The 27566-nt window shown below is 49.8% G+C and overlaps 5 protein-coding genes across 7 annotated transcripts in view; 2 read left to right on the top strand and 3 right to left on the bottom strand.

Moving 5' to 3' along the window:
- Positions 1-633: 633 nt before the first annotated feature.
- On the bottom strand, positions 634-8701 carry POLDIP2 (DNA polymerase delta interacting protein 2). Of its 2 annotated transcripts, none has more exons than XM_023530584.1 (11): positions 8464-8701; positions 7031-7112; positions 5912-6009; positions 5096-5192; positions 4856-4931; positions 4516-4623; positions 3930-4066; positions 3076-3102; positions 2746-2871; positions 1659-1738; positions 634-1138 (listed from the first exon to the last, which is right to left on the bottom strand). In XM_023530584.1, the coding sequence occupies exons 1-11, from the start codon at positions 8619-8621 to the stop codon at positions 1096-1098; spliced, it is 1032 nt and encodes a 343-aa protein (XP_023386352.1). In that variant the 5' UTR covers positions 8622-8701; the 3' UTR covers positions 634-1095. The 2 variants fall into 2 exon arrangements, with proteins under 2 accessions (XP_023386352.1, XP_011358283.1); XM_011359981.2 differs by having other exon boundaries at positions 634-1122; positions 8464-8700.
- An 81-nt stretch (positions 8702-8782) lies between these two features.
- On the top strand, positions 8783-13180 carry TMEM199 (transmembrane protein 199). Of its 2 annotated transcripts, XM_011359979.2 has the most exons (6): positions 8788-9041; positions 10178-10251; positions 10579-10668; positions 11159-11201; positions 11414-11526; positions 11832-13180. In XM_011359979.2, exons 1-6 carry the CDS (start codon positions 8831-8833, stop codon positions 11925-11927), a joined length of 627 nt encoding a protein of 208 aa, XP_011358281.1. In that variant the 5' UTR covers positions 8788-8830; the 3' UTR covers positions 11928-13180. The 2 variants fall into 2 exon arrangements, with proteins under 2 accessions (XP_023386353.1, XP_011358281.1); XM_023530585.1 differs by lacking the exon at positions 11414-11526 and having other exon boundaries at positions 8783-9041.
- Positions 13181-14434: 1254 nt separating this feature from the next.
- On the bottom strand, positions 14435-17220 carry SEBOX (SEBOX homeobox). The gene is made up of 4 exons (XM_023530373.1): positions 17195-17220; positions 16331-16605; positions 16012-16172; positions 14435-15845 (listed from the first exon to the last, which is right to left on the bottom strand). The coding sequence occupies exons 1-4, from the start codon at positions 17218-17220 to the stop codon at positions 15465-15467; spliced, it is 843 nt and encodes a 280-aa protein (XP_023386141.1). The 3' UTR covers positions 14435-15464.
- VTN (vitronectin) lies at positions 16566-20549 on the bottom strand. Its single transcript, XM_011360077.2, has 8 exons — positions 20435-20549; positions 20222-20341; positions 19822-20145; positions 19607-19746; positions 19190-19346; positions 18865-19017; positions 18085-18411; positions 16566-17887 (listed from the first exon to the last, which is right to left on the bottom strand). The coding sequence occupies exons 1-8, from the start codon at positions 20496-20498 to the stop codon at positions 17775-17777; spliced, it is 1398 nt and encodes a 465-aa protein (XP_011358379.1). The 5' UTR covers positions 20499-20549; the 3' UTR covers positions 16566-17774.
- A 1094-nt stretch (positions 20550-21643) lies between these two features.
- Positions 21644-27566, top strand: part of SARM1 (sterile alpha and TIR motif containing 1) — an 18964-nt gene continuing 13041 nt past the window's right edge. Inside the window, exons 1-2 of the mRNA XM_011360076.2 lie at positions 21644-22462; positions 27348-27553. Of these exons, the coding sequence (XP_011358378.1) occupies positions 21993-22462; positions 27348-27553 (676 nt within the window). The 5' untranslated portion in view covers positions 21644-21992. The remainder of the gene's footprint in view (positions 22463-27347; positions 27554-27566) is intronic.

Genomic DNA, 27566 nt, shown 5'->3' with positions numbered 1-27566 from the left:
TCACCATCTGACCTTGTGTTTTCCTTTAGTTTTAAGTGACTGTACTCAGTTGCCCTGCAACCCAGGCTCCCCCTAGTGGAGGATTAAGGACAACACTAATATGGGCTGGAACTGAGATTTAATATTAATTCAAGAATAAACAACCTCTTTAATAATTGCTATGGAAGCAGGGGAGCAGGAACCCTAAGAATCAGGGTAAAATGCAGCACATTTCATCTCTGGCTCTTGGAGATCTGTGAGAAGTTCAGAAAGTAGCTTGGCTTAGTTGCCATCTATATATACCTAAAGCTCCTCGGCTGAGTTTCTGCATTTGTAGTCTGGAGGTTTGACAAATTCATGGTCATGGCTGGCAAGCCCATTGTTCCAGGAAACCTGACTGGCTTGCCTCACTCCTCTCACCCTGATGTTGGCCTCCCACTCCCCTTGGCAGAAGGTAAAGAAGAAAACAAGAATCCAGTCCAGCTCCCCACCCCACTGGCTGAGAGGCACAATGACCCTGGAAGACGTCCAGCCAACCCCCAGCCTCAGGAGGGAAATATATATACCCTAGTAGAAGGGGCAGCTTCCTGGAAAGACAGCAAGGAAAGCAAGTCCCCCTACCTCCCCAGCTGGGACAAAAAAAGGAGGCTGAGATCCTGGGGACAGAAATGGCAAGGGTGGCCAAGTGCGCACTGGTTTATTGACCAAACCTGACATTTCAAAATGACTTGTGTGATAGGCCTAGAAACTCCTCCAGGCCTGTGGCAGCTGAACACAGAGTTCCTGGTGGAAAGGTCTACTGGAACACTACAGGCAAGGCTTATAGGGGAGGCCAGCCTTGGAGGAGTCCTACATGGGTCCTCTGGAGAAAACAGTTACAGCCCACCCTCCAAAAAAAGAATCCCACAATCAAATGGTGCCAAAAAGAGACCTGCTGTGGCCCATGATGGAGAGAGAGTTCTGCAGCAATTGTAGGATAAGAGCTGTTCTTCAGGGGCCGAGCTTGGGCACTCAGGGCCTCAGCTGGCCTACCAGTGAAGGCCTGAGGGTGGTGTCTTCTCATCTTTATTGCTTTCCAGGGAGAAAGGAGGGATCCGGACATCAAAATGGGAACCATCAGGCCTCTCGAAGCGGAACGTACCCCTGTGGGTCAGAGAAGCTGGTTTAGAGGGAATGAGGGTTGAGGACCTCTTCAGGATCTGGATAGCCCTATGTCCTCAGCTTTAGAACCACAGCAAGATGAGGTAGGCCTGGGCTCTCTCCTACCTGACTCATGTCAGGATAACACTAGTCCAGAGACTCAAGAGCCCTTCCTGGCCCTACATGAAAAGAAACACAACTGTCCTGATTCTGGCCCTTAGATACGCACTGCATAAGCTACCCAATTACACTTGCAGGTTATGGAGTGAAATAACAGGGGAAAAAAAACCAACTACATGGGCAACTCGGTACAGCATCAAATCACCAGACTTCTTTGGCTTAGGTCCCCAGTCCACAAAACCACAGGGAACTGGAAAATGGACAGTCATAAAAAATCAGACAAGTCCCATACAACAATGATAAGGCTCCATCTCGGGACTTAATGTAGCCCAGAATTAACTGCAAGCTATGCGCTCCCACTTTTCTCACCCACAGCTTGTGTCTAGAGTTGCGCTACCCCTGCCCCAGCACACACTCACCACATGTGCCCACTGGAAGCTTGCAGGGAGACGTGGCTGCTATATTGGAATGCAGGCTGCTCCTTGGATAACACTGGTTCCTATAAGGGTTCAAGCAAAATAGGTCAGGCCAAACCTGCTCCCTGTATTCTGAGGTCAGATGCCAACTGCTAGTTCATCAGGACTGAATGCCTCCTCATACCTCCTACAGTGACTGCTTGCCAGTGTTTCCTCTGCTGCACAGCCATGGACCCAGGCCTTTTATTCTGACTCTGGGAAAGATAATCTCAGACTGAATGTCTGAGGACACTGAGCAAAGATGCTGGGTACAGGACCTACTCTGTAAATACCCTCTTCAGTGTCCATTCCGAATGTCTAGGTGCCAGGCACCACGGTGGTGGTCTGCGAACCTTTGCTGACTTAAGTCTTTAAGTACTTATAAGGTACTAGATGTGATTCCCATTTCAGCAGTAAGAAACTGAAATTTTGGTTAAATTGCAGTTACGCAGCAAGTAAAGAACACAGCTGGCATTTGAAACCAGATTATGTATCTCCAAAGCCCTATTCTTAGTCACTATCCTACTCTGCTTCCCCAAGTCTCTGCTGACTTGCACAGATACTTGTTAAATGTGGCTCCTGGCCACTTTTCGTGAAACAGGAGACAGGGTGGGGTAGTATAGGAATTTCAAAATCAGGACCAGCAGAGGATGTACACATGTAAAGAGAGGAAGGACAACCAGTAGTTGGGGGGTGCTGTGTGTGCAAGCCCCACCTAATGGCATTCAAATTCATATTTTTAAAAAGGTACTGCTGCGCTGGCGACAAAAACACACCAGCTTTCATGTCAAACTCACTTAGATTCAAATCCAGATCCTGCCCTTACTAGCTATGGGGCCGTGGGCTAGTTATTTAACTTCATAGTCTCTCTCTCTTCATCTATGAAATGGGTTGTAAGAAACCTATCTCACGGGGTTGTTGTGAGGTTTGTCACCAGCGCATTCACACATGGAGCCTCTGCCCTGACCACAGAGGAGGAAACCATGCACTAAGCCCCCAGGCCTGCTTGGCAACACCAGGAACTGGACATTATTGGCCCGATGATGCTCACCCTGCCCACCACCCCTCGGCCTCGCACTGTCTCCAAGGTGCCGGAGAGACTGAATATCCTCCAGTGTCGCTCCCGGAGCTGTACCACATCACTGTCAAGGTTCTCCAGGCGGATACAGTAGCGCCACTATGGGGGAAGTGGGGGGAGAAGAGGCAAGTTCACATCTGAGAAAGTAAACTCTGGGCCAGACCACTTAGAATTCTAGGAGAGCAAAAGGCAACAAAGGCTGACACCTGCATTGCCCAGGCCACAGTCCCCAGAGGCAAACACCTCCCAACATGCCCCTCCAGGCACCCTTCCTGAGCTCCTCCTCCCAAGGGAGACACTCACCCAGTAGACGTGGGAATTCTGTGCTTCCTGGGGAAAAAACACAAAGAATTTAAGTCCTAGAGGGCAAGACCAAGTCCCCTCCAATCAACATCTCTCCAATGGAGTAAATGTGCTCCAGGAAGCTTGCAGAAGCAGAACAATGCTGCGAATATCTGGATGTTGATGACTGAACTATGGCCAATAAACTCACTGAGGGGGCAGCCTCCCCTGGGTCTATCCCTGGCTTCCCTCTTCCTCTTCCTATTAAGATCACCAACAGAATTGGATGCCAATGGAAATCAGCCACAGGGCTCTTCCCTTTCTCTGAACCACCCTCCCTGCCAGCTGCCCTCCATACCATCACTGCTGGCCCAGGCTGCTAACCACCTCCTTGGCCCTACAACAGCCCAACCTTATTACAATACTTGGTATGGTGTATGTTCCATTGAGATCCCTCAACACCATGAACTCCTGGAAGACATGGATACTTTCATTTTTATTAGTATTCCCAGGACCTAGCTTACAGCCAGGCAAAAAACATCTCAAATGTTTGACTAATGCATACAAAGTATGAAGATCAGCCTATACCAATTTAACCAAGTATGTGTATGTTCTTCATAAACGCAGCTCCCTCTGAGCCAGAAGAGAAGGAAAAGTCAGTCCAGAGGACTCCTTCTGGGACCCAAGGGTTTCCCTACTCTAGGTCTTGGTGTCAGCCATGACCATGAGGCTGTTCTACCCCACCCAATACATGCAGCACTCGGAAGCAGAACTATAGGCACATGGTTGAAATTTGGAACCCATTACAACAGTCACATTTCCCAACAAATCTGGAGACCTAGTCCTGAGGGAAGGGGCCCAGGCTGGGGACATACTCTCATGCCCATGTAGAAGGGGATGACAGTGACGCGGATGTTCTCGGTTGTTTCCCGGTGGACATCGGAAAGCTCCAGCCAGGGGTGATTCTTCTCTTGCCAGGCCCGTAGCGTCTCCCGAGCCACAAAAGGGGGTGCTGGGACAAGATGACTGGTTAGTCCAGGCCAGAGTCCAGGGCATTGCATCCACTTTCCAATTGCTCCTCTTAGAAAAACCTTCCCAGTTGTGGCCCAAGTAAATAAGACACCCAAACATGAAGCAAAAGCACAGGCTAAAAGAAGGCACAGAGCTACTTCTAAGAGTAAGCCCTGAGAAGGTATGTGACATCATGGGAAGAAAACTGGATTGGGAGTTAGGAGCCCTGGTTTTCAGACCTCGCTCTGCCACTAACTAGCAACCTTCAGTCCCTTCTCCTCATCCCTGAGCCTCAGTTTCCGTATCTGGAGGAGGTAATGGCCATCTACCTGATAGGTCTAATGGGAGGTTGAATAAGGTTGTGGAAATAAAGCCTTGAAATTACTTCTATGATACTATCTTTGAAGAAAGGGTCTTCCCTTTCCACCTTCTCTTTCTGAGAGAGATTACCTTTTGTCTGGTCGTAGAGAAGAAATCTTTCAAAGAGCTCATGCTGGATGGGAACCTGATCAGTGGAGGTGTAGGGGAGGATGTCTTCATGGCTGACATAGTCCAGGCCTGGCACAGAGAGGCAAAGAAACAGTGAAACTCATGTAAGAGGGGAGGAACAGGGCTGAGAAGAAACACAATTCCTGACCTTGTCGCAAGGTGGGATGACCCTGGCACCACTGCTCTCAGCATCTATAATCCCTCCCGGCAGATTAAAAGACATCAAAAAGGCATCAGAATCTTCTCCCTGAGACATACTGGACCCATTATCGACAGGCACCATTCAGATGCTTGTACTTACCTGGGATGGCATAGAGGGCCCGGCTGTCATCATGGTTAGCCAAGAAAGTCACCGCTTCTGTCTGAGATCTCTGAGACTAAGACAAGAAGCAAGTCAGACTTTCTTAGTCACTATCCAGTCCTGAGGACTAGGGCCCAGTGCTGATCTGGGCTCCATTTGACTCTTCTCTCTTTGCCCCCATCAGGGTTCAGGCCTTTCCCAAGGAGAGGAACCCCAGGCCCAGCCGTCTTGCTTACTTACTATATGTGGACAGTCTCGGGCATCAATCAGCACTTGATAATAAGTGTGAGTTTTGCCTTTCACCTCCTTAGAGCCATGGCCAGCAGGATTCTCTGCTCTACAAGGAGGGAGAAGAAGCTAAAGATCACCCTAAGAGAAAGAGAAGCAGTGCCTGCCCCAGCTCCCGACCCACTCCTCGTCTCAACATACTGGTGCCCAATCTGAAGGGGCTGTAGCACCAGCTAGGTACCTGCTCAGCAACACCCAGCCCAGCTGCTCCCCTGTCAGGTGTAAAAAATGGAATGTGGAGGACTCATGGCACAAAGTCATCATTTGTCTTACTCTCTGGCTGCCTCTTAGAAGGGGGCCATGCTGAGAAAATCACATTGCTGCCTCAGTGACAGGAGCCCAGAGTACCCCATTCTTTTTACCTCCTAGGGAATGTCTATAATCATTTAATGGAGCTGTGATCATTTAATGGATCATTTGATGGGGGGGGGGGCTTTTTTTAAATGTACTCTAATGATGATAAAGATTCTAACTGGACGTCAAAAAATCATGAAGACTAGTCCCCCAAATGCATTCTGGGATAATTATAATGCAAACTGAGAACAGCTTGGGAGAGCATCTTGAGAGGCCCAAAGGGACCCTCTGGCTTAAGATTGTCCCTGGCATTCAGCACTTTATCTCCATGGGTATTAGTGCTGGAGAGCACTCTGGGTCTGTTCCTAAGGCCTAGAAGGATACTGTCTTCACCCCTGGGATCCCAATTACGTATGTCTGCCATGAGTCAGGCCTCCTCCTGAGGACACTGTGAGGCATGACAGGGAAACTTACTTTTCTGGAGCTGCAGAAGCCACATCCCGGTCATAAAGTCTGGCCTGCCAGGGAAACAGGACGACACCTCGATAGCCAAAAACACTATGAAGGAAAAGCTAGGAGAAAAGAGAGGCCTCTGTGAGTCTGCAGTCCAGCAAGTCCATCCAGGTGGGGCCCAGACCACTAAGCAGCACAGATACGCCAACTCCAGCACAAGGTCTTGCCATTCTTTTCTTTGAACTCTGTGATCCACCGAGACCAATTTCAGAATACTCTTACCCCTTACCCCCTCTTCACCTGGCTGACTTCTACTCACCCTTTAGGCCATAGCGTAGGCCTCTAAGAAGCGTTCCCTAACCTCTCCTCCACTTAGCACAGTGTGCACAGTCATTGACCATTTGTATATCATAATGCTTTCCTAGACTATCAACTCTTTGAAGGCACTGCTTTCTGATTTAACTCCAATGCACAACGCCTGGTCCATAGTAGGCATACAAAAAAAAAAAAAAATGCTGAATAAACAATAGGTCCTCCTTACCTACAAGGGGCCTAAATCCATCTCAGTGGATCTGGCGCAAAGCTGATATAGAAAAAGAGCATCATACCCAGAGCTTAAAGCATTCAAAGGTTTGCTTTTCCGAGTCCGGTCAAGATGTCAGAGTAGGTAAACGTCGTGCTTGCTTCCTCCCATGATGCATTAAAATTACAACTAAATTATAGAACAATCAACCTGGAGAACCATCTGAAGACTAGGTGGCCAGAAGTCCTATAACTAAGCATGTAAAGAAGAAACCATGTCAAAACTGAAAATCATAAAAATAAAATAAAATAAAAGGTTTGCTTTTCTTAAAGCTCCCTCCATTGGCTTCCCACCATCCACTACGTTAGAAGACACTTCAGTAACTTGGCTCCCTCCTTACTATAGTCCAAACCATCTCTGTTCTCGCCAGCTTGGAAAAAGAATCCATTGATAAATGAAATGCATTCAAATCCAAGAAAACAGACACCCACCTTTAAACATTTGTGATTCTGGTCTGGCACCAGAAAACCGTAACATTCAGGCCTATGAACCATATCTGACCCTTTCAGAAGCAGAGCACACTATGAAAATGAAAGAAGACCCAGCTCAGCACTCACCTGCCCAGTCTCATATTTTCCGTTCTGTTTTGGCACCTCAAACACACCAACTGTCTCCAAAACTTTGCCCTCTGGTCGGTTTCTGATTAGGAAGGAAAAGAACAAGCAACTGAAGAGCTGAAGAGGTAACAGGACTTATCCTTCAGAAAAAGCTACTAAGATACTGAAGAGCCAGGGTAATGACAGCAGAGAAGGGTCAGGGTAGTGGGGCCAGCCAGCAGAAGCAGGTAAAAGTCCTGCCATATCACCATTCCACAGAGATTCTGCCTTTCCTCCTTTGACGTCCAGTCACAGGCTCCTCCTTGGTTTCCGTGTTAGGTCTGACTACTCCCAGATCACTTTCTTCTCTTCGCCCTCAGCATTCGTCATATCATGCCCTCATACCCTGCTTAATTGTACTCCTTGCCTCTTTTTGCCCTGAACCACCCTCCTGAACTCCTACAGCATTTTAACTGTCCTTCTCATCTTTCATTTCAGTTAGCTTCCATGTCTTATCTCCATTAGAAACTGTAAGTTCCCTGCGAACAATGCCTGTGTCTGATTAGCCTGTGTTCCCCCTCAGAGCCTACTGTATAAGAGGAGCTCAAAAATATTTGTTCTAATTCCATGTCTGTTTTCCCCTGCCCTTGAAGGGCTTAATCATCCTCTCTAGATTTCCTACTGTCTCTACATTGCACCATCTCTCAATATAGTTTTGTTCAGATTTACATCAACTTTCACATGTCTTTAATTATAAATAGTTATCATCTCTCCCCCAGAATAAGTGTCTAATCTCAGCCACTAAAAGGTGAGTTCTCTCAGGGACCTCTCTGGACAGGTGCTCTTTCTAAGGGCTCTTTAAAGGACTGTTATTGTTACTATTTTGGAGATGTGAACATTATGCTTACTCTCAGTTGATTCAACCAGCCCCAATTTGATCTGCCTGTCCCATCCCTAGAGACAGTGTTCACGCAATCCTCATGGCCTCAAGCCCCTTCTCCAAGCCACACAGAGGGAACCAGTCTTCCCAAGGTCACACTGAAACCCAGGACCTGTGCAGGGCCGAGATTCAGAAGTCCTGTTTCTCACTTAGAGCATCTTTGAGGGAAGCCTTAACCGAATCCGGGGCTAGGGGTTCAAGTCAAAAGCCCTAGGGCTTAAAAGGCTGTCCACTAACAGCGACGCTCGGAGACCCGCATTCGGGGAGGTAGGATTCGCTCTGATAGGATTACTAGTTCCCCCTCCAAACCAGCCTCGCTCAAACCAGGGCTCTGGACCACACTCCCTTCTCTATTCCTGGCACATGTCTCAGGCTGCGCAAGTCGTCTCCCGGCGGGGATCCTCTCTCGGGTCTAACTACAAACATCATCAGCCGACTGGGCCTCCTGGCCTCCTCCCTGGCCGGGAACACGCTCTCTAGGCTCCGGGCCCCGACCCCGCGCTCCGTCCCTCACCGGGACGAGAGATGCCTCCGTGTCGTGGTCGCGGCTGGTGGGAAGGCCCCAGCTCCACCTGCCGCACAGAATGGCCTCGGCCCCCGGGCCCCTGTCAGCGACCGAGACCACCAGCGGCTGCACACAGCCAGGGCCCGCCGGGCCACACAGCCCGCCATGTCCCGCCCGAGCGCCTGCTGGGCTGCTGACACAGGACCCGACCTGCGGCCAGGAGGCGTCCCGCCCCCGCCCCACACTGCCCCGCGCCGCGTACCGCCCCCTTGGCCTTCTGTCCCGCCTCGCCCCGCCCAGTAATCCTCAAGATACTTCCGGCGCATGGCTGGCGGAAATGCACACTCGGGTCACCTGACCGTAGGGTTGAGTAGAAATGGCGTCTTCCTTGATTGCTGGTGAGCGGCTCGTGCGCGCTTTGGGTCCCGGCGGGGAGCTGGAGCCAGAGCAGCTGCCCCGGAAGTTGCGGGCAGAGCTTGAGGCCGCGCTGGGGAAGAAGCACAAGGGTGGTGATCGCCCCAGTGGTCCCGCACGCCTGGTTTCCTTCCGCCTGATCCGCGATCTGCACCAGTACCTAAGAGAAAGAGGTGAGGTCCATTCTCCAGTCCGGAGTCGCCTTCTTTTTTCCAGAGTCTCTACGCTCCTGAGATCTTTTTCCCACCTCTAGCATTCTTCCGAGGGAAAAATCCGTCACTCTCCTTCGGATCCAACTGTTCACTGAACAGTCATGGAGCCAACCAAAGAGTCACCTCATAAGTCCTAGGGCAACCCACTCCCTTCTATAACTTCCATGGGAATTTCTCATGGATTACAAAATTTATTTGTGCAATTTCTTCTCTCTTAAGAGTCTCCGTTTCATTTCCAGACCCAAGTAGGCCGACTTGACCCTTGAGGAAGTCCACGTTCTAACCCAGTACCACCTCACAGGTTCAGTTTCTTCCTTTTAAGCCACCTGAGAAACCAACTTAGCATAGCGTGCTTGTCCTGTTTGAGAATCTAGATTTCTTTTCATCTCAAAAGCAAACGTGGTCAAATCTTGACTTTTTTTTTTTTAATTTTTAGATAATGTGATAAAAAGCTGCGTCGAAAGGTCTGAACTGGGAGTAGCATCTGAGTTCTAGTCCTAGTTCTGCCACTAACTCCCCTTGGAGGAGTCATTTTCCTTCCTTGGGCCTCAGTTCCCTTAACTATATAGAGAGAGAATAGGACAAGCTGGCAATGTAAGGTCTTTTGCAAGAATTAACGTAGCCTATCTAGAAGTGCAAAGGGTAGACTGCTTAACTTTTGGAATGAAATATGACCTTAGAGATCATCTAGTACGGTGTCATTCCAAAAGTTAAGACTGCTTAACTTTTGGAATGAAATATGACCTTAGAGATCATCTAGTACGGTGTCTAGTACTCAGCGTCACTATGACTAAAACCTCTTTAAGACACAGAAATGACCTAACCTAAATGCAAATATAAATGGCTTATGTATTACCTCTGACATTGGCAGGATAACTGAGAGCTGAGTTAAACTCAGCTGTGTAGCACTCGGAGATGAGTATGTGGAATTGTCTTAAATTATTCCCAGTTGAAAATGGTTCTGAAGGTGAATTGGTATTAGAATAAATATGCTTTATTTTGGTAGAAAGAATAGAAGGACTAGACCTTTCTCTGATCTTACTCCTTCGACCTCAGCTCTATGGATCATTATGTTTGTGGAAATCTTTTCTTCCTAGATTCCACATTGTACCTTCATGAGCTCCTAGAAGGCAGTGAAATCTATCTCCCAGAGGTGGTGAAGCCTCCTAGGGTATGTAAGGGATACATTTGTGAGCGTGGGTGTTGGCTCAGTTGGACTTATTCATGATACATCCAGATTTATGGATTAACTTTTGGGCTTGAAAATTTGTCTTTTAAATCCTTGGGAGCTGGGGTAGGGGAACTAGATATTGTCCTCCATGTTTGACAGATTGGAAAATAGATTCTTAGAAGACAATTTCCAAAGCAGTGGAGGCTGAACTGGTACATGGGTCTCCTGGTACCCTTAGCAGTGCTTTGCTCCCTGAAACCAGTGATTGTGACATGTTTTCTAGCAAGTTGTGAATGTCATTCTTCTTGTTTGATTTTTCTAACTTAGAACCCAGAACTAGTTGCCCGTCTGGAGAAAATTAAGATACAGCTGGCCAATGAGGAATATAAGCGGATCACCCGCAATGTTACCTGTCAGGTAAGGGCTTGCTCTTTAATACATAGACTGAGTAACCCCGGAAAGCAGGATCCTGCACTGGGAAGAGGCACAGAGGAAAGAAACAATGTGGAAACTTGGTTTGTGTACTTTTCAGGGACCATAGAAGCTCTGCGCTACATGCAAACCAAATAATTCTCAACTCATTCACTGAGACTCTGGACTGAGATAGTGACTGATTCTTAATAGTATGAAGGTGGAAATGAGCCTTTGAGCCTTTGTTCTGACAGGGCTCCCTACTGTTCTCTGACATGCTCCTGCCCTGGAACAGGAGAGGGACATATGGGTACTAGGAGCCTATATTCTTTCTCTGAAATGCCGGACGTGTGGTCCCGAAAAGAATCCAACTGTTCCCAGCCAAAAAAAAATCCATGGAGAAGACAGTTAATGTTTGGTGAAAGAAAATGAATACTCTCTGGATTGCCTCTGAACTGCTTCCATTCTGAAATCACTTGCATTTTCTTTTTCCCAGGATTCAAGGCATGGTGCAATTCTTAGTGACCTGGGAAAGCAAGGTGAGGTACTAGGAAATCAGTTGCTAAAAGATCTCCCTGGGAAGGGTCGGTCATGGCATTCCTTCCCACTCCAATGCTCTGGGGTTAAGCCTGAGCTACTGAGGCTTGCTGTTTGAGGGAAACCCAGTTGATGGGGGGAGGCAGCCATGAGATAAGAGGGCCTCTTAGAGGATGCTGACCTAAAGGTTTCTTCCCTGGTTTTTTTCCCAAAGTGAGGTCAGTGAAAGCTCTGGTCATCACCATCTTCAACTTCATTGTCACGGTGGCAGCTGCCTTTGTCTGTACTTATCTTGGAAGCCAGTATGTCTTCACAGAAATGGCCTCGGTGAGTAAGCACTGGGCAAGATAGGGTGCTCCAAGTGGTGGAGGTATTGGTAGGATAGGGAGGATATATGTGAAAATGCATTGCATAGATTAGATATTGAAAAAATATTTGTACAATGAACGAGGAGCAGTCGAGCTTTCCAGTAGTCATGGGGATAGATAATAGCCTCAAGAGAATCCTCTTTTCTTCCCTTCCCCCCAACAATGGGCTGGGTTGGGGTCCTCTTCATCCTTATTGGAGGTGCTAGAGGCTTCAGAGCTAGAGACTGGCCTTCATCCCCTGAGTCTGATTTTTTTTCTCCCCAGCGGGTACTGGCTGCGTTGATCGTCGCCTCTGTGGTGGGTCTGGCCGAGCTGTATGTCATGGTGCGGGCAATGGAAGGCGAGTTGGGAGAGATATAACTGGTGCTTCATCATTGAAGTCTGGAGGGGGTTTGGAGGAGCTCCAGGCTCCCAGCTGCCTATCACTGACTCTCCGTCTACCCATCAGGCTCTTTATACTCAGCTGTGGTTGGTCAGGGCCGAGCCAAGGCTACCTGCTCTTTCTGTAGGGAGCCCCATCCTCTGTCAGTTGCCAGAAGTCTGTCAGTATATTCTCCTGACGCTGGTGCCCATCTGCCTTCTCCAATATGTTCTGGGCATTGCTGGGGATGGGTTTTTTCCATCAATAGTAAATAGAATCCAGGCCTTCCCAGAAGTGGACCATACTGCCTTGAACTTGCCCAAGTGCACAAATAAATCGTCATCCTTGCTCCACACATCCTTGATGCAGACCTGTAACTTAGCTCTGAAGCCTCCAAGAAAGCGAAAAGGATTCTCTTTCTCCAGTTTGTGCTGGAAGAGGAACTGATCAGAGGACACCGAATAAGAGAAAAACAGGTTGGTACAGGATGGCAGAATTGAAAAGAAAGCAGCTACCTTTTTGGAATCTTAGTTTCTGTCTTCATCCTCTTCCTTCTGCTTGCCTTTTTCAGGTTTTCTAAATGCTTCTGCCTGTCTCTATCACTCACCAGCCCTCCTTAAACTTCCCATCTTCCTGTCACCCTTGTCTCCTAAATGAAAACAATTCAGATGGCAAAACAGTATATCTGCTTTTAATTGCAAAATCCCTTGTACTTGTTTGTGTTTGTGGGGAGAGTATGCCTACTGTGGATTGTCTCAACTAGTAAAGGGAGACGTTCCTTTTGGACAGGACCTATTTTCATATATGTATATGTGAATGGAAATAAGCATACACGTAAATATGTATACATAATGTACACATTACAGATGTGTATGCATGTTATACGTAAGCCTGAAGTAGAATATTTTATGTGGGTTCTTAAACATTTTTGAGTGAGTATAAAAAATAGTGTGTAAATGCTCACAGTTGACTATTTTACGTAGTTTCTTTTGGTCTTTACAACAATCCCAGAGATTGGAAAAGGAAATGATTTAGGCCCCTTTTCCAGAAGACAAAACGGACTGAGAGAGATCAAATGACCCACTGTGGTTCTTGCTCTGTTAAATGGAGCCAAAGACCTGCTAGGTGGTCCTGAAGTCTCTGTGTAATACTAAACTTCTGGAACTTAGATTGGTGATCTGATGATGTATCTGTATAAGGCATTTAAAAATGATATCAGTTTTAGTTATTTATCCAATAAATATTTATTGTATTCAGTGTATTTTTATTTCACATCTGTGACAACACAAAGCCCAAAGATTTTCATAGTTCTGAGAATTGTGCAAGGTCTGCTGCTAATGGTAGACACCATCTTTCTGTTCCTTCACTGCATGAGCTCCTGTGGTCTTTTCTTTTTTTCCAGAGCTCAGTTCTTAGAAATTGTACACTCATTGGCTCAATAGGCATTTGCTCTACAACGTTTGCCCGTTTCTTCTTGATATATAGCAAGTCTGAGCCTCTCAGTGCAATATTCTATATGCGAGAAAGGCAGGTTTTAGGCCCTTCTGTTCTCCATAGATCACTTTGTTGAGAAATCTTAAGCTTTCTGTTGTTGGTTGGAAGAAGCGTCAATGGTGAGAAAGAATGTAGGTGGCATTCTACAGTGTTTCTAGCACTTAAAACTATTTTTTAAGATTAAGTCGAAAAGCTCCTCTGAAGCTTTGTAGAGATTCCTGGCTGTACTTACCTGTGCTGAACTCTTTGGGCCAGGGGACCACATATACTTAAGCTTTCACATCCTCTAGGTACCTGGATTCAGGTTGGAATACTTCCAAATTTCAGGTAAAGAGCAGGCCTCAAACGGCTTCTGATGCAGGGTGTCTTCTCATGATGAGATGGGGGTCATTCCACATACACACTCCTGTCATTAGAATGGGGTCTTTACTTGATCCCAACCCTCTACTCACCAACTGAAAGGCTTCTGTGGCATTGAGCACTTATTTAGCGGTCCTTTATGGGCCAAGTACTGTGCTGCTTCTGGGGAGAGAGAGGGAAGCAATCTAGTTCCTGCCAAGGAAATGGCCACTATACAAGGTGGTTTCCAGGTGCAAGGGCACAGTTAGAAATAGGAATCGGGTGACTTGTCCTTCACTTCTCATCACAGAAGGGGGAAGTCTATATGCTGTCAGCCACTTCCTCTGCCTCACCAGGCCTTGCTTTTCCCTGGTGCAGTCTGGGTCCAGGGCTTCCCAGGGAGAAAGATGAGAGCTTGGCTGGAGGCCAGAGGAACAAGAAGTTTTAGGCCTTCTCATTTTCTCATGGCCTGCTGTATGGAGAGGAGGGGGGACCTAGTGTATTGAGAGCTTTTACAATGTGTCACACACCATGTGAAGCCCTTCACCTGTGTTATTGCTCTCCTTCCGAAAACGAAGAGACAAATATCCCTGCTTTCAGGCTTGTAGACTTTGAGAGAGTTGGGAGGTGACATAGCAAAGCCAGGATTTGAATCTCATTGCAAACTCCATGCTTTTCTCTCTGAAGCAGAGCAGCTCCAGAAGTGGAGGCAGCTGGAGTGTTCTGGAACCAGTGAGTCCAGGAGCAGGGGTTGCCAGTAGAGGATCCCATCTACCCAGGGTCTGTCAGCAAGAGCCCTAAGCCCTTCAATTAACTATTCCTCTTAACTAATCCCTAGGAGCCTGGGTAATACATCCCACCCAGAATCTATGTAGAACTTGGCCTATTTAGGGATTAGGTGATAGAGATAAATTTCAAAAGCAAACAGCCCTCTCATCCACATTTATTTGCACCACACAACAATCCAGATTAAGGTACAGAGTTTGGGTTTTATTTGGAGATTAGTTGGTATTACAGATGACAGTGATACCAAAACCCAGTGCTGTCACAAGCGCACACACATCCCCCCCATCCCATTCTAAATCTATTAGGTTTTCTCCACAGCCCCACGTCAGAGGGCAGCCAATCTGATCTTTATGAAAATTAAATCAGCGTAAGCCCTGGGCTATCTCTACTTTATTATTTTAATATCACTTCCTCTTCAGATCTGTGGTTCTGATTGATTTGTCCCAGTGGTAGGAGGTCAGGAGAAGGGCCCCTGAACTATAAAAGGGTTGGTCTCTAGCAGTCTAGAATTAGGATCAACAATCACATCTTCTAGCTCACTTAGCAGTTAGTACTACCTTGAAGGTGAGGGGCAGCTGCCCAATCTTTAGAGGGAGGAGGTGTCGTCAGCTGGGGTGAGAAGAATTGGGTTACCAGGTCTAGCAGGAGAGATGGAAAACATGGACCCCTTCCTTATTCCTCAAGAGGTACAGGGTGCTGGGAAGCAGGGCCAGGCCCCAGTCACTCCATAGGACCTGCATTTAGTCTGGCCTGGAAGATAGTCATAGCGAGGGATTCCTCCCTGAGCTAAACTTCCTTCCCACAAGAGAACACCCTTGTGTAAAAGAAGGAGCCACAATCTACTCATGTGTTCAATCCTAAAGGGTAGGGTGGGCTGCAGAGGCCAGAGGTGGGGCCTTGCAAGTTCTGGACTTAGATTAGGAATGGTCCAGGTTGGTGACAATGGCTGAGGCATAGATGAGGTCAGACAGGCTGCCCAGTGAAGTCTGGGGAGGAGGTCGCTCTGAAGGAAGGTGAAACCCTGAAGCCCCTGCTGGTCCCCATGGGGCTACAGCTTTAGCCCCTACCCAGTCCTGCCCTGGACCCAAGCCAGGAGGCAGGCAGGAGACACGTTGACACACTGAGGTGCACTGAGGTGTGCTGCTAGAGGGTTGAAGCTGGCCTAATGTTTGGGGCTCCCGGGACTGCTGGAGGGTGTCTGGAAGGGAATGGAGTCTCTGAGGGGCCTCAGGCCTTGGACTTAGGCGTCCTGGCTTTCTAGTCTTGATTCTCTTGGCCCGCCGGTTCTGGAACCACACCTGGTAAGGGAAGAAGAAGGAATCTCTTCTCGCTGTAATACCCCTTCCCCCAGGTAAGGGAAAGCAGAAGCTGGAGGCAGGATACCCAGAGAGAAGGTGCTGTGGATCAAACCCAGAAACTGGCTGTGTGAGAGTACTTCCACCCTGAGAGGGGGTCACAGCTCACCTGTATCTTGGCTTCAGGAAGGCAGGTTACCCGGGCCAGGTCCTCACGGGTGCCAATGTCAGGGTAGGGCCGTGCCGCAAATACCCGCTCCAACTCCAGCAGCTGCCCTTTGCTGAAGGTGATCCGCTTTCTCCGGTGGGGACCCAACCCACTGGCATGGCCTGCGGGCCGAGGTGAGGGTCCAGCTAGAACTCCCTTTGAGAGCCTCTGTCCCAACCTCAAAGCCCCCAAGAGACCCTAAAACACCTATTCACCCAAATCTTCCCTATCGCACCTTCCCCACATCCTTCCCCTGCCCACCCTTTTCCCAGCAGATCACCTGTTGGAGATGCATCCACAGGGCTGGCCATGGAGCTGGCAGAGAGTGAGGAGCCAGCAGGCCATGCCAGGGCTGTGCCCAAACCACACCCTTCCGTTTGGGGTTTTATCCTGCTAAGAGGCCTGGCCCCGCCTCCAAAAGGGGAGAGGTTTAGTGTCCAGTTAGAGAGAGGCAGAGAAGTCTGGAAGGAAAGATAGGTAGTTAAGGGCAGTGTTGGGGCTAGGCAGGATATGGGTGGAGTAAAATTGCGGGGAGGGGGGGCCTGCTCTTCCAGGCTTCACAAAGGAAGCCGGTCCCAGCCCTGCTCCTCGAACTGCAAACTGTCTGAAATCCTATACTTCATGTAAATCATCCCAGAACTCCAACCAGGAAGTCTAGAAGATCCCCCTCTCTAGTGCTCCCAGTGCTCCACTTGCCCCTTCTGAAGCGCTCAACCCTGGTGCTGGCTGCCTTCAGGAGAGAGTGGGTGGAGTCTTGTCCCACAACTGAGGACTGGGCTGCTGGGCTGGACAGGACAAAGAGGATGGTAGGGGACAGCAGATGAGACGGAGCCACCCCACCCTCAGCAGGGCTGGGGAGCAGCTGTCACCACTAGATCTCCCTCGGGTCTACTTTAGATCTTCGCCTGCATCTAGCCCTTTCTCTCTTGCCCCTCGAGCCCAGGTGGGCTTCTTAGAGTCCAAAAACCTGGAACCAGAGGAGGTTCTACAGGTACAACTGAGAAGTTTTAAGAAGGATGTTTGTTTTTACAGTGTACTTGTCCTTGGAAGTCTTCTGCGGTACTTTCTAAGAAGAGTAGGTGTGTTTGAATTAATCCTTTGAGTTCCTGCCCTTCCCTCTCTTCTTAACCTCAGTGCCCTGTACCTCAGACCCAGGACAGAACGACTCATCTTAACAGTGGGTTTGGGGGTAGCAGTTCCCCTAGGGACTCAGGCATCTGAGCTAACTGCATTTCTGGCTCAGGATAGGCAGAAAAACTGAACCAGAACCTCATCGCCCCCCTCCCCCGACCCTTCCCTCTCGTCCAAGACCCTGGTCAACTCCAAGAAGCAAAGCAAACCGAGGGCTGGGATGGGAAGCCTGGCAACTCCTGTTATCATCATAGGGGTTCAAGCTCCAATTTAGCTGCTGGTGGGTTGTTGGGGGCTGCTTAGCTCAGGAGGAAGGCTAGCACTCATGAGGCCTTCCCCAGCCCACAGCTTTCGTAGTTCACAGAGAGGGCCTGAGCCCAACATGGACTGGACACAGAGAGGCTTTTCTCTGTCCTCTCCCCCAAGCCATAGCCCAACTTCCCCTTCTTTACCCAGGCAGATCTCTGCCTCCTGCCTGTCCACGCCAGTCAGGACAATACTCTTAAACTCAGGGCCAAGGGATCTTTATTGAGCTGAGAGGGGGAGGTTGGAGGACGGAGCTGTGGAGGGCCCAGCTGTGTAGGCTCAGACTCCTAGTGGAAGCCAGGGGCTGGGCATCCCAGCCAGTACTGGGCAATGTTACGTGGGTAGGGAGGGCTCACAGTGTCCACTCGCCGTGTGCGAAGGTTGACTCTGTAGTACTTGTCTGGAAGAGAGATTGAGAGAATATGTGAGACCCAGCCTGGCCCTATCCACTCCTGCCCTGAGAAAGAAGACCCATGTCTCCCTGGAAGAGTAACTGAATATCATAATGCAGCCAAGGACTCCTGGCTGGGCTTTCTGGAGTCACTTTCCAAGCGCTGTGTTCAGCTCATGGGAACCAGGGATGGCCGGGACTCCCACCTCCTGAGAAGAAGTAGACGCTCTGGATGGGCTCGCAGGTGGCGGGCACAAGCCAGGCCGTCTCATAGTCATCATGGTTGTAATCTCCCAGGCCAGTCTCTTCACTGGAGAACAAATCCCAGCTTGAACGGGATTTCCGACTGAAGTTCTTGCGGCCACGGCGTGAGCGGTAGCGTTTACGGTTGCGACGCTTAAACTTAACATTCTTGGCCCGGGAGGAGCTGGGAGCGGAGCCTGAGATGTAGATCTGGCCAGCCATGGCTGCGTCCACCTGCCCAGGTACACCAGACCAGTCCTGGCTGATGAGCTGGGGCTGTCCGGCACCACCTGTGGCAAGGAAGGGGATAATGGGAAGCCATAGGGCCCAGACCCTGCCCCCAGTGGAGCCTTTAGAATTCATCAGGTGCCCAAGGACAGGCTGTTCCTTGCCTGAGAACACACAGCAAACTAGTGGCAGTGCCCAGCACCCTGGCCTTCTGACTCCCTGTTCAGTGTTCTCTCCCCTAGTCTCCCTTTACCATATCCCTCTCAGTTGGCTTCAGCTACAGCCCCTCCTTCTGCTGGCCATGCCTTTGGCTGTGTTAGGCAAAGTCCAAGGTGTGGGGTTCAGGTGAAGGTAAGCTTCCCCGCAAAGATCAACAGAAGCAAAGTCTGGCCAGAGCAAACAACTTTTGATTGATACCTCCACAATCACAGCCCCTTTGGCCAGACCAGCCCTCCCCCTGCCCTGAGGATCCCAGCCCTCTTGAGGGAGAAACAAGACCTGCCCCCACTCCATACCAGAGGATCTGCCCCAGAATAGAAGCTCAAAGATGTTTTCCCAGATGTCCCGCTGCAGCAGGGCAAAGTGTTCAAACACAGCTGACGGGGAGCCACCTTCACACTCCTCCCGACTGGGTTGGTGCTGAAACTTGTACTCCCAGTACTGTTTGCCTGAGGAGGGGTAGGCGTAAGCAAGGCTGGAAAGCCCCAAGGCTGTTGAAGTTAGGAGCTCCTGGTGTATGTGGGGGCAGGGGGATCATCTGAGGCCTATCCCCAGTGGAGCGTGGAAGAAAACTAAGACTGCTCCACTACCTGCTCATTCCCCGCTCTACCCACTGAGTACCCTTGAAGAAGTAGGCCCGCTCCTGGCCACTGTAGCTATGAGCAGGGAGGGCCAAGGCTGCATCTACGTCATCTGGAATGCCCTCGAAGCCTTCAGAGATGTTGCGGGGATAATCGGGGTCCAGGACACCATCCTCGAAGCGCCAGTATTGACTACCCTAAGGGGTATGAAAGGAGAAGAGGGATGAGGAGGTGTCTGACTGGACACAGAAGCAGAATCCCCCACCCAAGGCAGCATCCCAGTTCCAGGCTTGTCACCCAGGACCTGGAACCTTAGGTTTCCTTGTCTTCAGAGAGCCTCAGCCCAGGCCCACAGGTCGAGATCCAGCCTTCTTGCCCACCCCGGTCCTGGGCAAAACAGCCTTCAACCCCTGGCTGGATACCCTTGACCCTGACCCAGAGCCCCTGGGCCTGACACCTTGAAGAGGTAGGTCTTCCCCTGACAGTTGATGCGGGTGAAGGCAGCATCAATGGGTCCCTCGATACCCCAGACATCTCGGATGAGCCTGGGGTACCCAGGCCTCACTGCCTTTTCATCCAGCTCATAGAAGTACTGCCCTAGAGTGGAGAAGGCTGTGTGAGAAATGGCAAGTTCCTGGGGCCACCCACCCCCAAGACTTGCCCCTGAGTCACCTCGAAAGGCAAAGAGGGAACCATTCTTGAGGTCAGTGAAGGCATCAAAAGGCTTCCCACTGCACAGCTCCTCTGCTGGGGACCTGGAGATACCTTGATCAGTGCTCTCAGGCCTAAGGGGCCCCTGTTCTGGTCCTGGGGCCTCTTCCTCAGGATTCAGAACAGGTGCCTGCTCAAAAATCCTTTCACCCTCGGCCTGCAAGTCAGGGCTGAGGGTAGGGTTCCCCGGTTGTACATGAACGTTGGTGTTGTCTATGGTGGTCTCATGGTAGTCAAAGACCCCATACTCATCTTCTGGCAGAGTGAACACATCCCCGCGAGTCACTGCAGGCAGAGTGGGTGGTGATGAGTCTCCAGCTGCAGAGGGGACCCCAGGCCCACCCAGCCATTCTGAACGCACCTTGGGGCTTGCACTCTGTTATGTAGTCGGCGCAGCAGCTCTGGTAGTAAGAGCAGAGTTCATCGCACTGACACTTCTTGTCGGCATTGAAGCCCTCAGTGCAGCGGTTCTTGCATGACTCTGTGGGGAGGGGGTGTCAGTTGGCACAGCCAAGCCCCGGTCATCCTCACCCACCCTACATTGGTCCAAATGGCCAGCAACACCCTTCTGCACCTTGTTCAGCCAGAACAACCCACGCCAGCAGGGCCAGCACCAGAAGAAGCCTTGGGAGTGCCATGGCAGGGCCTCTAGCTCTACGCTTGGTGAACTGGGTTCTGTGCTCTCTGCGGTCTCTGCTCTGACGCCTGAGGAAGGGAGGAAGAGGCGGGGACAGGGAGGTAGGGAACCAGAGAAGCGGAGCTGTCTTTTCTGCTGCTCTGTTTGTTCAACCTCCAGCCCAGTCACCAAATCCCTGACCCCAGAGGCTGGTGTAACACAGGGTCACATTCCTGGAACTCTGGGCCTGGGAGTGCTGTGAATAGGATCCTTGCCAAGCTCAGGGTCTTCTCAGAAGAGGAATAGCACAGTGGGTCTGGAGGGCAGAAATAAGGCCTACTCTGTCACTTACTGGCTTGGCGAGCTTGAGCAAACTGCTCTACTCACCTTAGTTTTTTCTTTTGGTAAAATGAGACTACTAGTATTTGGCTCATGGGGTGTAGGTAGATTACATGAGCTAAAGCAGACATTGTCTGGAACATCCGAACTTTGTTCTTTATAGTTGATATTGATCCATGATCTGTTTGATCAGGCACATTCCTGGATGAGTGGTTCACCCACCCGTTGTGTATTTAGGGCAGTGAAAGAGGGGTAGGAGGAATGCTGATAAGCACCCTGGGGAAATCTTTTTTTTGTCATAAAAGAACAAAGTTTTGTTTTGGGGTTCATCTCAGGTGCATTGATTTCCTCAAGCTGCTCTTCACAACACAGTAAATTGAGTGTATATTAACCCTTTGGACTGGAATTGATTCCTGAGTCTTCCACTAATTTACTGCTCCTGAGCAAGCTTCTCCCTGTCCCTAACCTCACTCTCTCCATGGTAAAGAGTGGTCTAGTTCCCCACACTTTTAGACTCTTGCGAGAAGTAGGATCCCTCTACCCAGAAAATCCCACCAGCACAGAACACCTGATTTTGTGCCCATTCTCAGGGGGCGGGGGTGGGGGTGGGGTGAGGGCGGGAGCCGAGGCAGTCTTCTTGCTCTCCACCCGCTACCTCCTCATCCAGTGGCGGGTACGCGGGATGCAATAAGGGGAAGAGGCCCGGCCAGGGCATGGGCGTGGCTTGGATAGGCTTGGGGGTGGGGCTACGCTAGAGGCAGGGGAAGAGCCCCAAGAGACCAAGAGGCGCGGCGTCAGCTCCGGTCCGCAGCTTCTCAGGGGCGGGGATCTGCAGAGCATTCTGCGAGTGGAGCCGAAGCTAGATCCGCGCTTTGTTCCGCTTGCTCCTAGGCCCTCCAGCGACTGGGTCCATTCCTCGCCTCCCAGCTCTCTCCTCCTGCCCACCCCTTGCATCTGGGCCTGCATCCCCTTCCCCAACCGCTTCGTCCCCGAGCCTGCCTTCTTCCCTTTCCTAAACCTCTGGCTACCGCCTTTGCCTGGTACCCTTCTCTCTATCCCTCCCTCCTACATCATCTTCCCTCCGGTCCCCTCTCGGGTCCCTCTTTTCGCTAGGTCCAGGTCGCTCCGCCCTGCCCCGCCCCTCCAGACCAGGGATGTCCCTTGCAGCCCCGCGCCGATGGTCCTGACGCTGCTCCTCTCTGCTTATAAGCTGTGCCGCTTTTTCACCATGTCGGGCCCACCGCCCGGCGCCGAGCGGCTAGCGGTGCCGGCGTCGGACGTGGGCAGCGGCGCGGTCCCATGGTGGGCCGCAGGCGGCCGCAGACCCCGCGAGGTGTCGCCTGGGGCTGGCACCGAGGTTCAGGGCGCCCTGGAGCGCGCGCTGCCGGAGCTGCAGCAGGCGCTTTCGGCGCTGAAGCAGGCGGGTGATGCGCGGGCCATGGGCGCCGGCCTGGCTGAGGTCTTCCAGCTGGTAGAGGAGGCCTGGCTGCTGCCGGCTGTGGGCCGCGAGGTAGCCCAGGGTCTGTGCGACACCATCCGCCTGGACGGTGGTCTCGACCTGCTGCTGCGGCTGCTGCAGGCGACGGAGCTGGAGACACGAGTGCAGGCCGCGCGCCTGCTAGAGCAGATCCTGGTGGCTGAAAACCGGTGAGGGTGCTGGGCTGGGAGGGTGTGGGGCAGAGCGGCGTGTGGTATGGGGCAGCAAGGGTAGTCGGGTGCCTGGGTCTCCCGTGTGCCTTGCACTGTGCCTTCCTTTCCTGCCTCACCTCACTAAATCCCTGCAGTACACCTCTGGTGGGGATCAGCGTGTCCATTTTACAAATGAGAAAACTGATGCTTGGGAAAGTTTAGTAACTTGCCCAGCATGACACAGTGAACTAATGGTGCAGCTAGGATTCACTTCCAGGGCTAGTGGGGTGAGGAGAGACACAGAGAGGAGGAATGACCTGTTAGGACAGGAATCTGTCCCAGGTTCTGAGGATGGAGATGAGATCCTATTGCCAATGCTCCCCTAAACCCACAGTCCTCCTCCCCACAGGCCTCAGTGCCTTTCTATGCTACTTTCTCTCTCCTGTATCATCTCCTTCCCACTGAGAGAGGGAGAGAATACAAGGCTCAAGAAGTGGGTGGAACCTTCCCCTTTCTTCTAACCCAGGCTGAAATGGGTGCTGACCTAAAGGTAACTTTCCTCCTTTATGCTTCCTCCTTCATTTTGGTCCACATAGCAGGCCAGACATGATCTCATTCTGCGGCTGCTGATGAGGACAGAAGGTATTCTGCTGGGATGAATGAGTCGGGGAAGAGGAAAGTGAGGTGCAGAGCTAGACAGGGGCCAGATAGAATGTGTTTTCTTCACTCCTTCCCCACATGGTGTCAAGATACAGTAGCTGGGATCTACTCTCTTGCCTGCCTCTTGAGATCTCTCCTAGAATATGAAAACCTCTGAGCCCTCACTTCCTCTCTCCTCTGATTCCAGAGCAGAACAGGCTGTCACACACCAGTCTCATGCTGAAGTCTCAGGCCCCTCAGGTTTAGAAGGGTTTTGGAAGGGTCATTTTCAGTTCATGCATCTCACGCTGGTGTGATGGTCATAGGTTAGGAGTGCTTTCTCGCAAATTTCAAAAAGTAAAAATAACCTTGTGGATGGTGGAAATGATACAACTCTCAAAAGTGCACAAATGAAGCAATTTAAATTGGGAGACCAAGTTGGTGTTTTGCTTGTTCAGAAAGTCATTCATCTCCCGTCTAATATCAGGTGCCCTGATGGGAATGGACCATAAATTCGGAGGGCTAGCAAATGGAATCGGTGCTCACTGAATATGTGGGCCCAAATTGGCAGGTGTGTCCTGTAGGCCTGGTATGGGATGGTGCAGCTATAAATAGAACTCCTGGGGAGCAGATGTAGCACCCTAGGAAGAGGAGGGCTGCAAGACACAAATAGTGCTGATTTTTTTCAAGGTTGGAAATAACAATTCTCGTGGTTCAGAATTACTGAGAGAGGCATCATGCTAACCAGTGTCCCTGGTCCGGAGAAACAGCATACTAGTTCGGGCGTTGGTTCACGCATCATTTCAGGACCAAGGACAGAGCTCAGCTGCACCTGGTCAAGTATGAAAATCCTTCCTAAGAAAGGCAGCATCTCCTCACTCCTCTAGGCTGCACCTGGAGGAGGCTGGAAGGGAAAGAGGAGGAGCGACAGAGAATTTGTGTTTATGAAATCTTTTCCTTCCTCCACCAACCAACTTCCTCTTAAAGATGGTTCTTCCATTAGTGCACTCCTTTTGCCATTTCGTTTTCTGCAACATTCTTCTTCCTAGTGTGGTGCCACACACACAGCCCAGGAGTCTAGGTGACAGCTTCTCTCACCCCCAGATACCAGGAGAAGCCCAACGGGATGTCTGAGCTTGGTCCCACAACACTCAGTGAGGGCCCCGTCTGACTGCTAGCCCTCTAAATTCATAGCTCAGCCCTTCAGGGGACCATACTGAGGTTAAATAGTTTAACTCAGAGAGGTTAAATGGCTTTCCCAAGATACATAGTAAGTAAGTGGAAGAGACAGTTTAAAAAAAAAAAAACTATTGTCCATAAATTCAAAAAGTGCAAAGGTACAAAATGATATATATTTAAAAGTTCTTTCCACCCACACCCCCTCCCTGGAGACAAACCAGTGAAACAAATTTTTTACATGTCTTTCCAGAGAAACTATGCAAGTATTTGCATATATATGTATATGTACATGCTTGTATATGTGTGTATATGTACAGTTCCCCCCTCTTTTAGAGCTAGGATTTAAACCCAGATACACAGCTTCTCGGGCTACAGAAGAATTGGGAGCTGAGGAAATGCTTCTCACAACAAACACATAGTTCAGCTTCTATAAAGGTGCCAATGCATAAGGACAGGCGAGGGCTGGGGGATCAAGAGACTCAGGATAAAGTCCTCTCTCTGAACTGATGTTCCTGAGCAAGTCCTTCCCTTCAGCGGTCCTCAGGAAGTGAGGGTGTTGGGTTAGATGATTGCTTAAGCACATCCTGTTTCTGATACTCTCAGAGTTTATATAGTCAGATTGTTCTGGAAGCACAAAGTATAGAGGAAGGATCCTGACCTCTGAAGAGACAGAGGTGAGTTCAAATCCCAGCTATGCCTCTCACCGGCTGTGTAACCCTGAGCATATCTTGTAACTTTTCCAAGCTTTGGCTATTTCATTGGGAAGAGGAACAACTGCAGTGCTGGCTGCCTAAGTGGATGATTAAGACCCCTCTGTTCCTTTGGGCTGCAGAGAAGCTCAGTGATCAGCTCAGTAAAACTATGCTGGCCTTATGCCATGTTCTGGGCTCAGCAGGGCCCTACAGTGGACACAAAGTCACAGGCATTGTGGTCATTGTGATGCTCACCAGGCAAGGATTCCATGGATGTCTGGGTCCCTAAATCTTCAGGGGTAACATCACCTTTGAAGGACATCATTTGTGGAAAGTCAGGGAGACAGGAAACTTTCACTTCTGCCTGGAGTGTGGCAAGTCTCCTGCCTGCTCTGTTGGTCTCCAGGCTTTCTCCCTTGGACCTGTCCTCCCCACAGCAGCCAGAGTGAGTTTCCTAAAATCCATGCATGACCAGGCCACTCCACTTCCTGAAGCTTTTAATGACTAGCCATTCTCATCAAGATAAAGTACAAATGCCTCAAGCTGGCTCAAAAGGTCTCCAGGACTCTTTTCTCACTCTCCCCTTGAACTCTCCACCTTAGTCACTTGCAGTGGCTTTATTTCAGTGTGGCTAAGGTGGAGACAGGTCCCCAATTATGTTAGCTCTCAGACACCTCCAAGCCTTTTCATACATCTGTGCCTCAAATGCAATCTCCCCTTCTCTTACTTAACTAATGTCTCCACCAGTTTTCCGATTTAATGCCATAGGCAACCATTCAATATATTTTAATAATTCCTATCTGTGTTCTGGTAAACTGTTTGTTTGTTATGTGTTATCATCTGCTCAGTCACTTGTAACTGCTCTATAGTCCTCCAGAGTGGGCATGTGCCCAGGTTACCTCTCCACTCTCCTAGGCTTGACACCAGACTGCCCCTAACTCCCCACCACCACAAATAACATTACAGTGAATGGCCTCAGCCATGTCCCCTTGTGGATCTGTGTGACAATCTCTTTGGAATATAAACCCAAGAGCCCTAATTTCATAGGGTGTGTGTCGCCTTAATTTCATCTACTTATCTCAGCCTGCTCTCTAAATTAACTGCCCCAGCCTGCACCTCCACCCACAGATCTTCAGGGCGTTCATGACCCCATCCTCTCCAACCTTCTGTGTTACCTAGCTTCTGCTTTTTATCTATCTAATAGGTGTAAAGTCATCACTGTTTTAATTTTCACTTCTCTGATTACTAATGAGTTAGAGCATCTCTTTGTTAACATTTCGGGTTTCCTCTTTTGTAAACTGCCCATTTATATCCTTTGCCCATTCTCTTTTGGATTTACCGCCCTTTTTCTTATGGATTTGAATATTTATTTATATGTTCTATGTATGAATTCTTTGTTGGTTTTAGATATTGCAAATATCTCTGGCCCCCTTTCTATTCCTCAAACATGCCAAGCTCTTCAGTCCTCAGGGCTTTTGTCCTTGCCGTTCTCTGTCTGTTATGTTCTTCTCCCACATACTTGCAGGCAAAGCTCTCTGGACATTTAACTTTCAGATGTCATCTCCTTAGATATATCCCCGCATCCAGGTACTCTCATTATATCACCTGGTTTTGCTATCATTATGGTCATATTACTATTATCCCTATTCATTCATTGTTTACTTGCTTATTGTCTTTCTCCATAATAGCTGAGTATAAGCTTCAGTCACTCTTAGTCACGGTTAACTTCAGCCTCTAGCACAGTGCCTGGCACACGCTAGGTTCTCAATAAATGTCTATTGAATGAATGAATAAATATACTCCAATCACACAACATGGAGTGAAGAGAAGTTTGAAGGCCAGACTAAGAGTGGTATGCGTCAAGTGACACTTCAAATTATGATAAGCAGTTAACATTATTAAGTTTTTCCTATGTGCCGGGCACTGTAGCAAGCAGTTTACGTGGATTATCACATTAATATTCATAATAACCCTATGGGGTAGGTATTCTTTTTATCTATTTATGAGATGAGGAATCTAAGGTAGAAAGATAAAGGAAAATACCCAAGGTCCTGCAGCTAAAGAAAATGACAAAGAATTTGAAACCAGGACCCTGGGGATCTGCTCCAGAGCTAGTTCTTAACATTTTAACCAGGACACATACTACTTCTCCAGGGGAGGGAGTAGAGGAGGAAATGGCTGTGAACAGGATGGAGCACCCTTATAATTAGAGAAGTCTGGTCCTCCCAAGCAAGAGGTGAGAGGGTGGGCTGGGAAAATAATGCTCTCCTTTATGTCCTATATGACACTAGTGAGGCCCAGAGAGTATAAGTGACCAGGCCATGGCCCCCACAGGGCAAGCCAGGCACCCCAGCTGGGGCAACTCCACCGTCTCCCTCCCACTTTCTCGGCAGGGACCGGGTGGCGCGCATTGGGCTGGGTGTCATCCTGAACCTGGCAAAGGAACGCGAGCCGGTGGAGCTGGCTCGAAGCGTGGCGGGTATCTTGGAGCACATGTTCAAGCACTCGGAGGAGACATGCCAGCGGCTGGTAGCGGCCGGCGGTCTGGACGCTGTGCTGTACTGGTGCCGCCGCACAGACCCGGGGCTGCTCCGCCACTGTGCGTTGGCGCT

This window comes from Pteropus vampyrus, unplaced genomic scaffold (assembly GCF_000151845.1).
Source record: "Pteropus vampyrus isolate Shadow unplaced genomic scaffold, Pvam_2.0 Scaffold50, whole genome shotgun sequence".
In the NCBI taxonomy this organism is placed as follows: Eukaryota; Metazoa; Chordata; class Mammalia; order Chiroptera; family Pteropodidae; genus Pteropus; species Pteropus vampyrus.
This window is presented reverse-complemented; position numbering and strand designations above follow the sequence as displayed.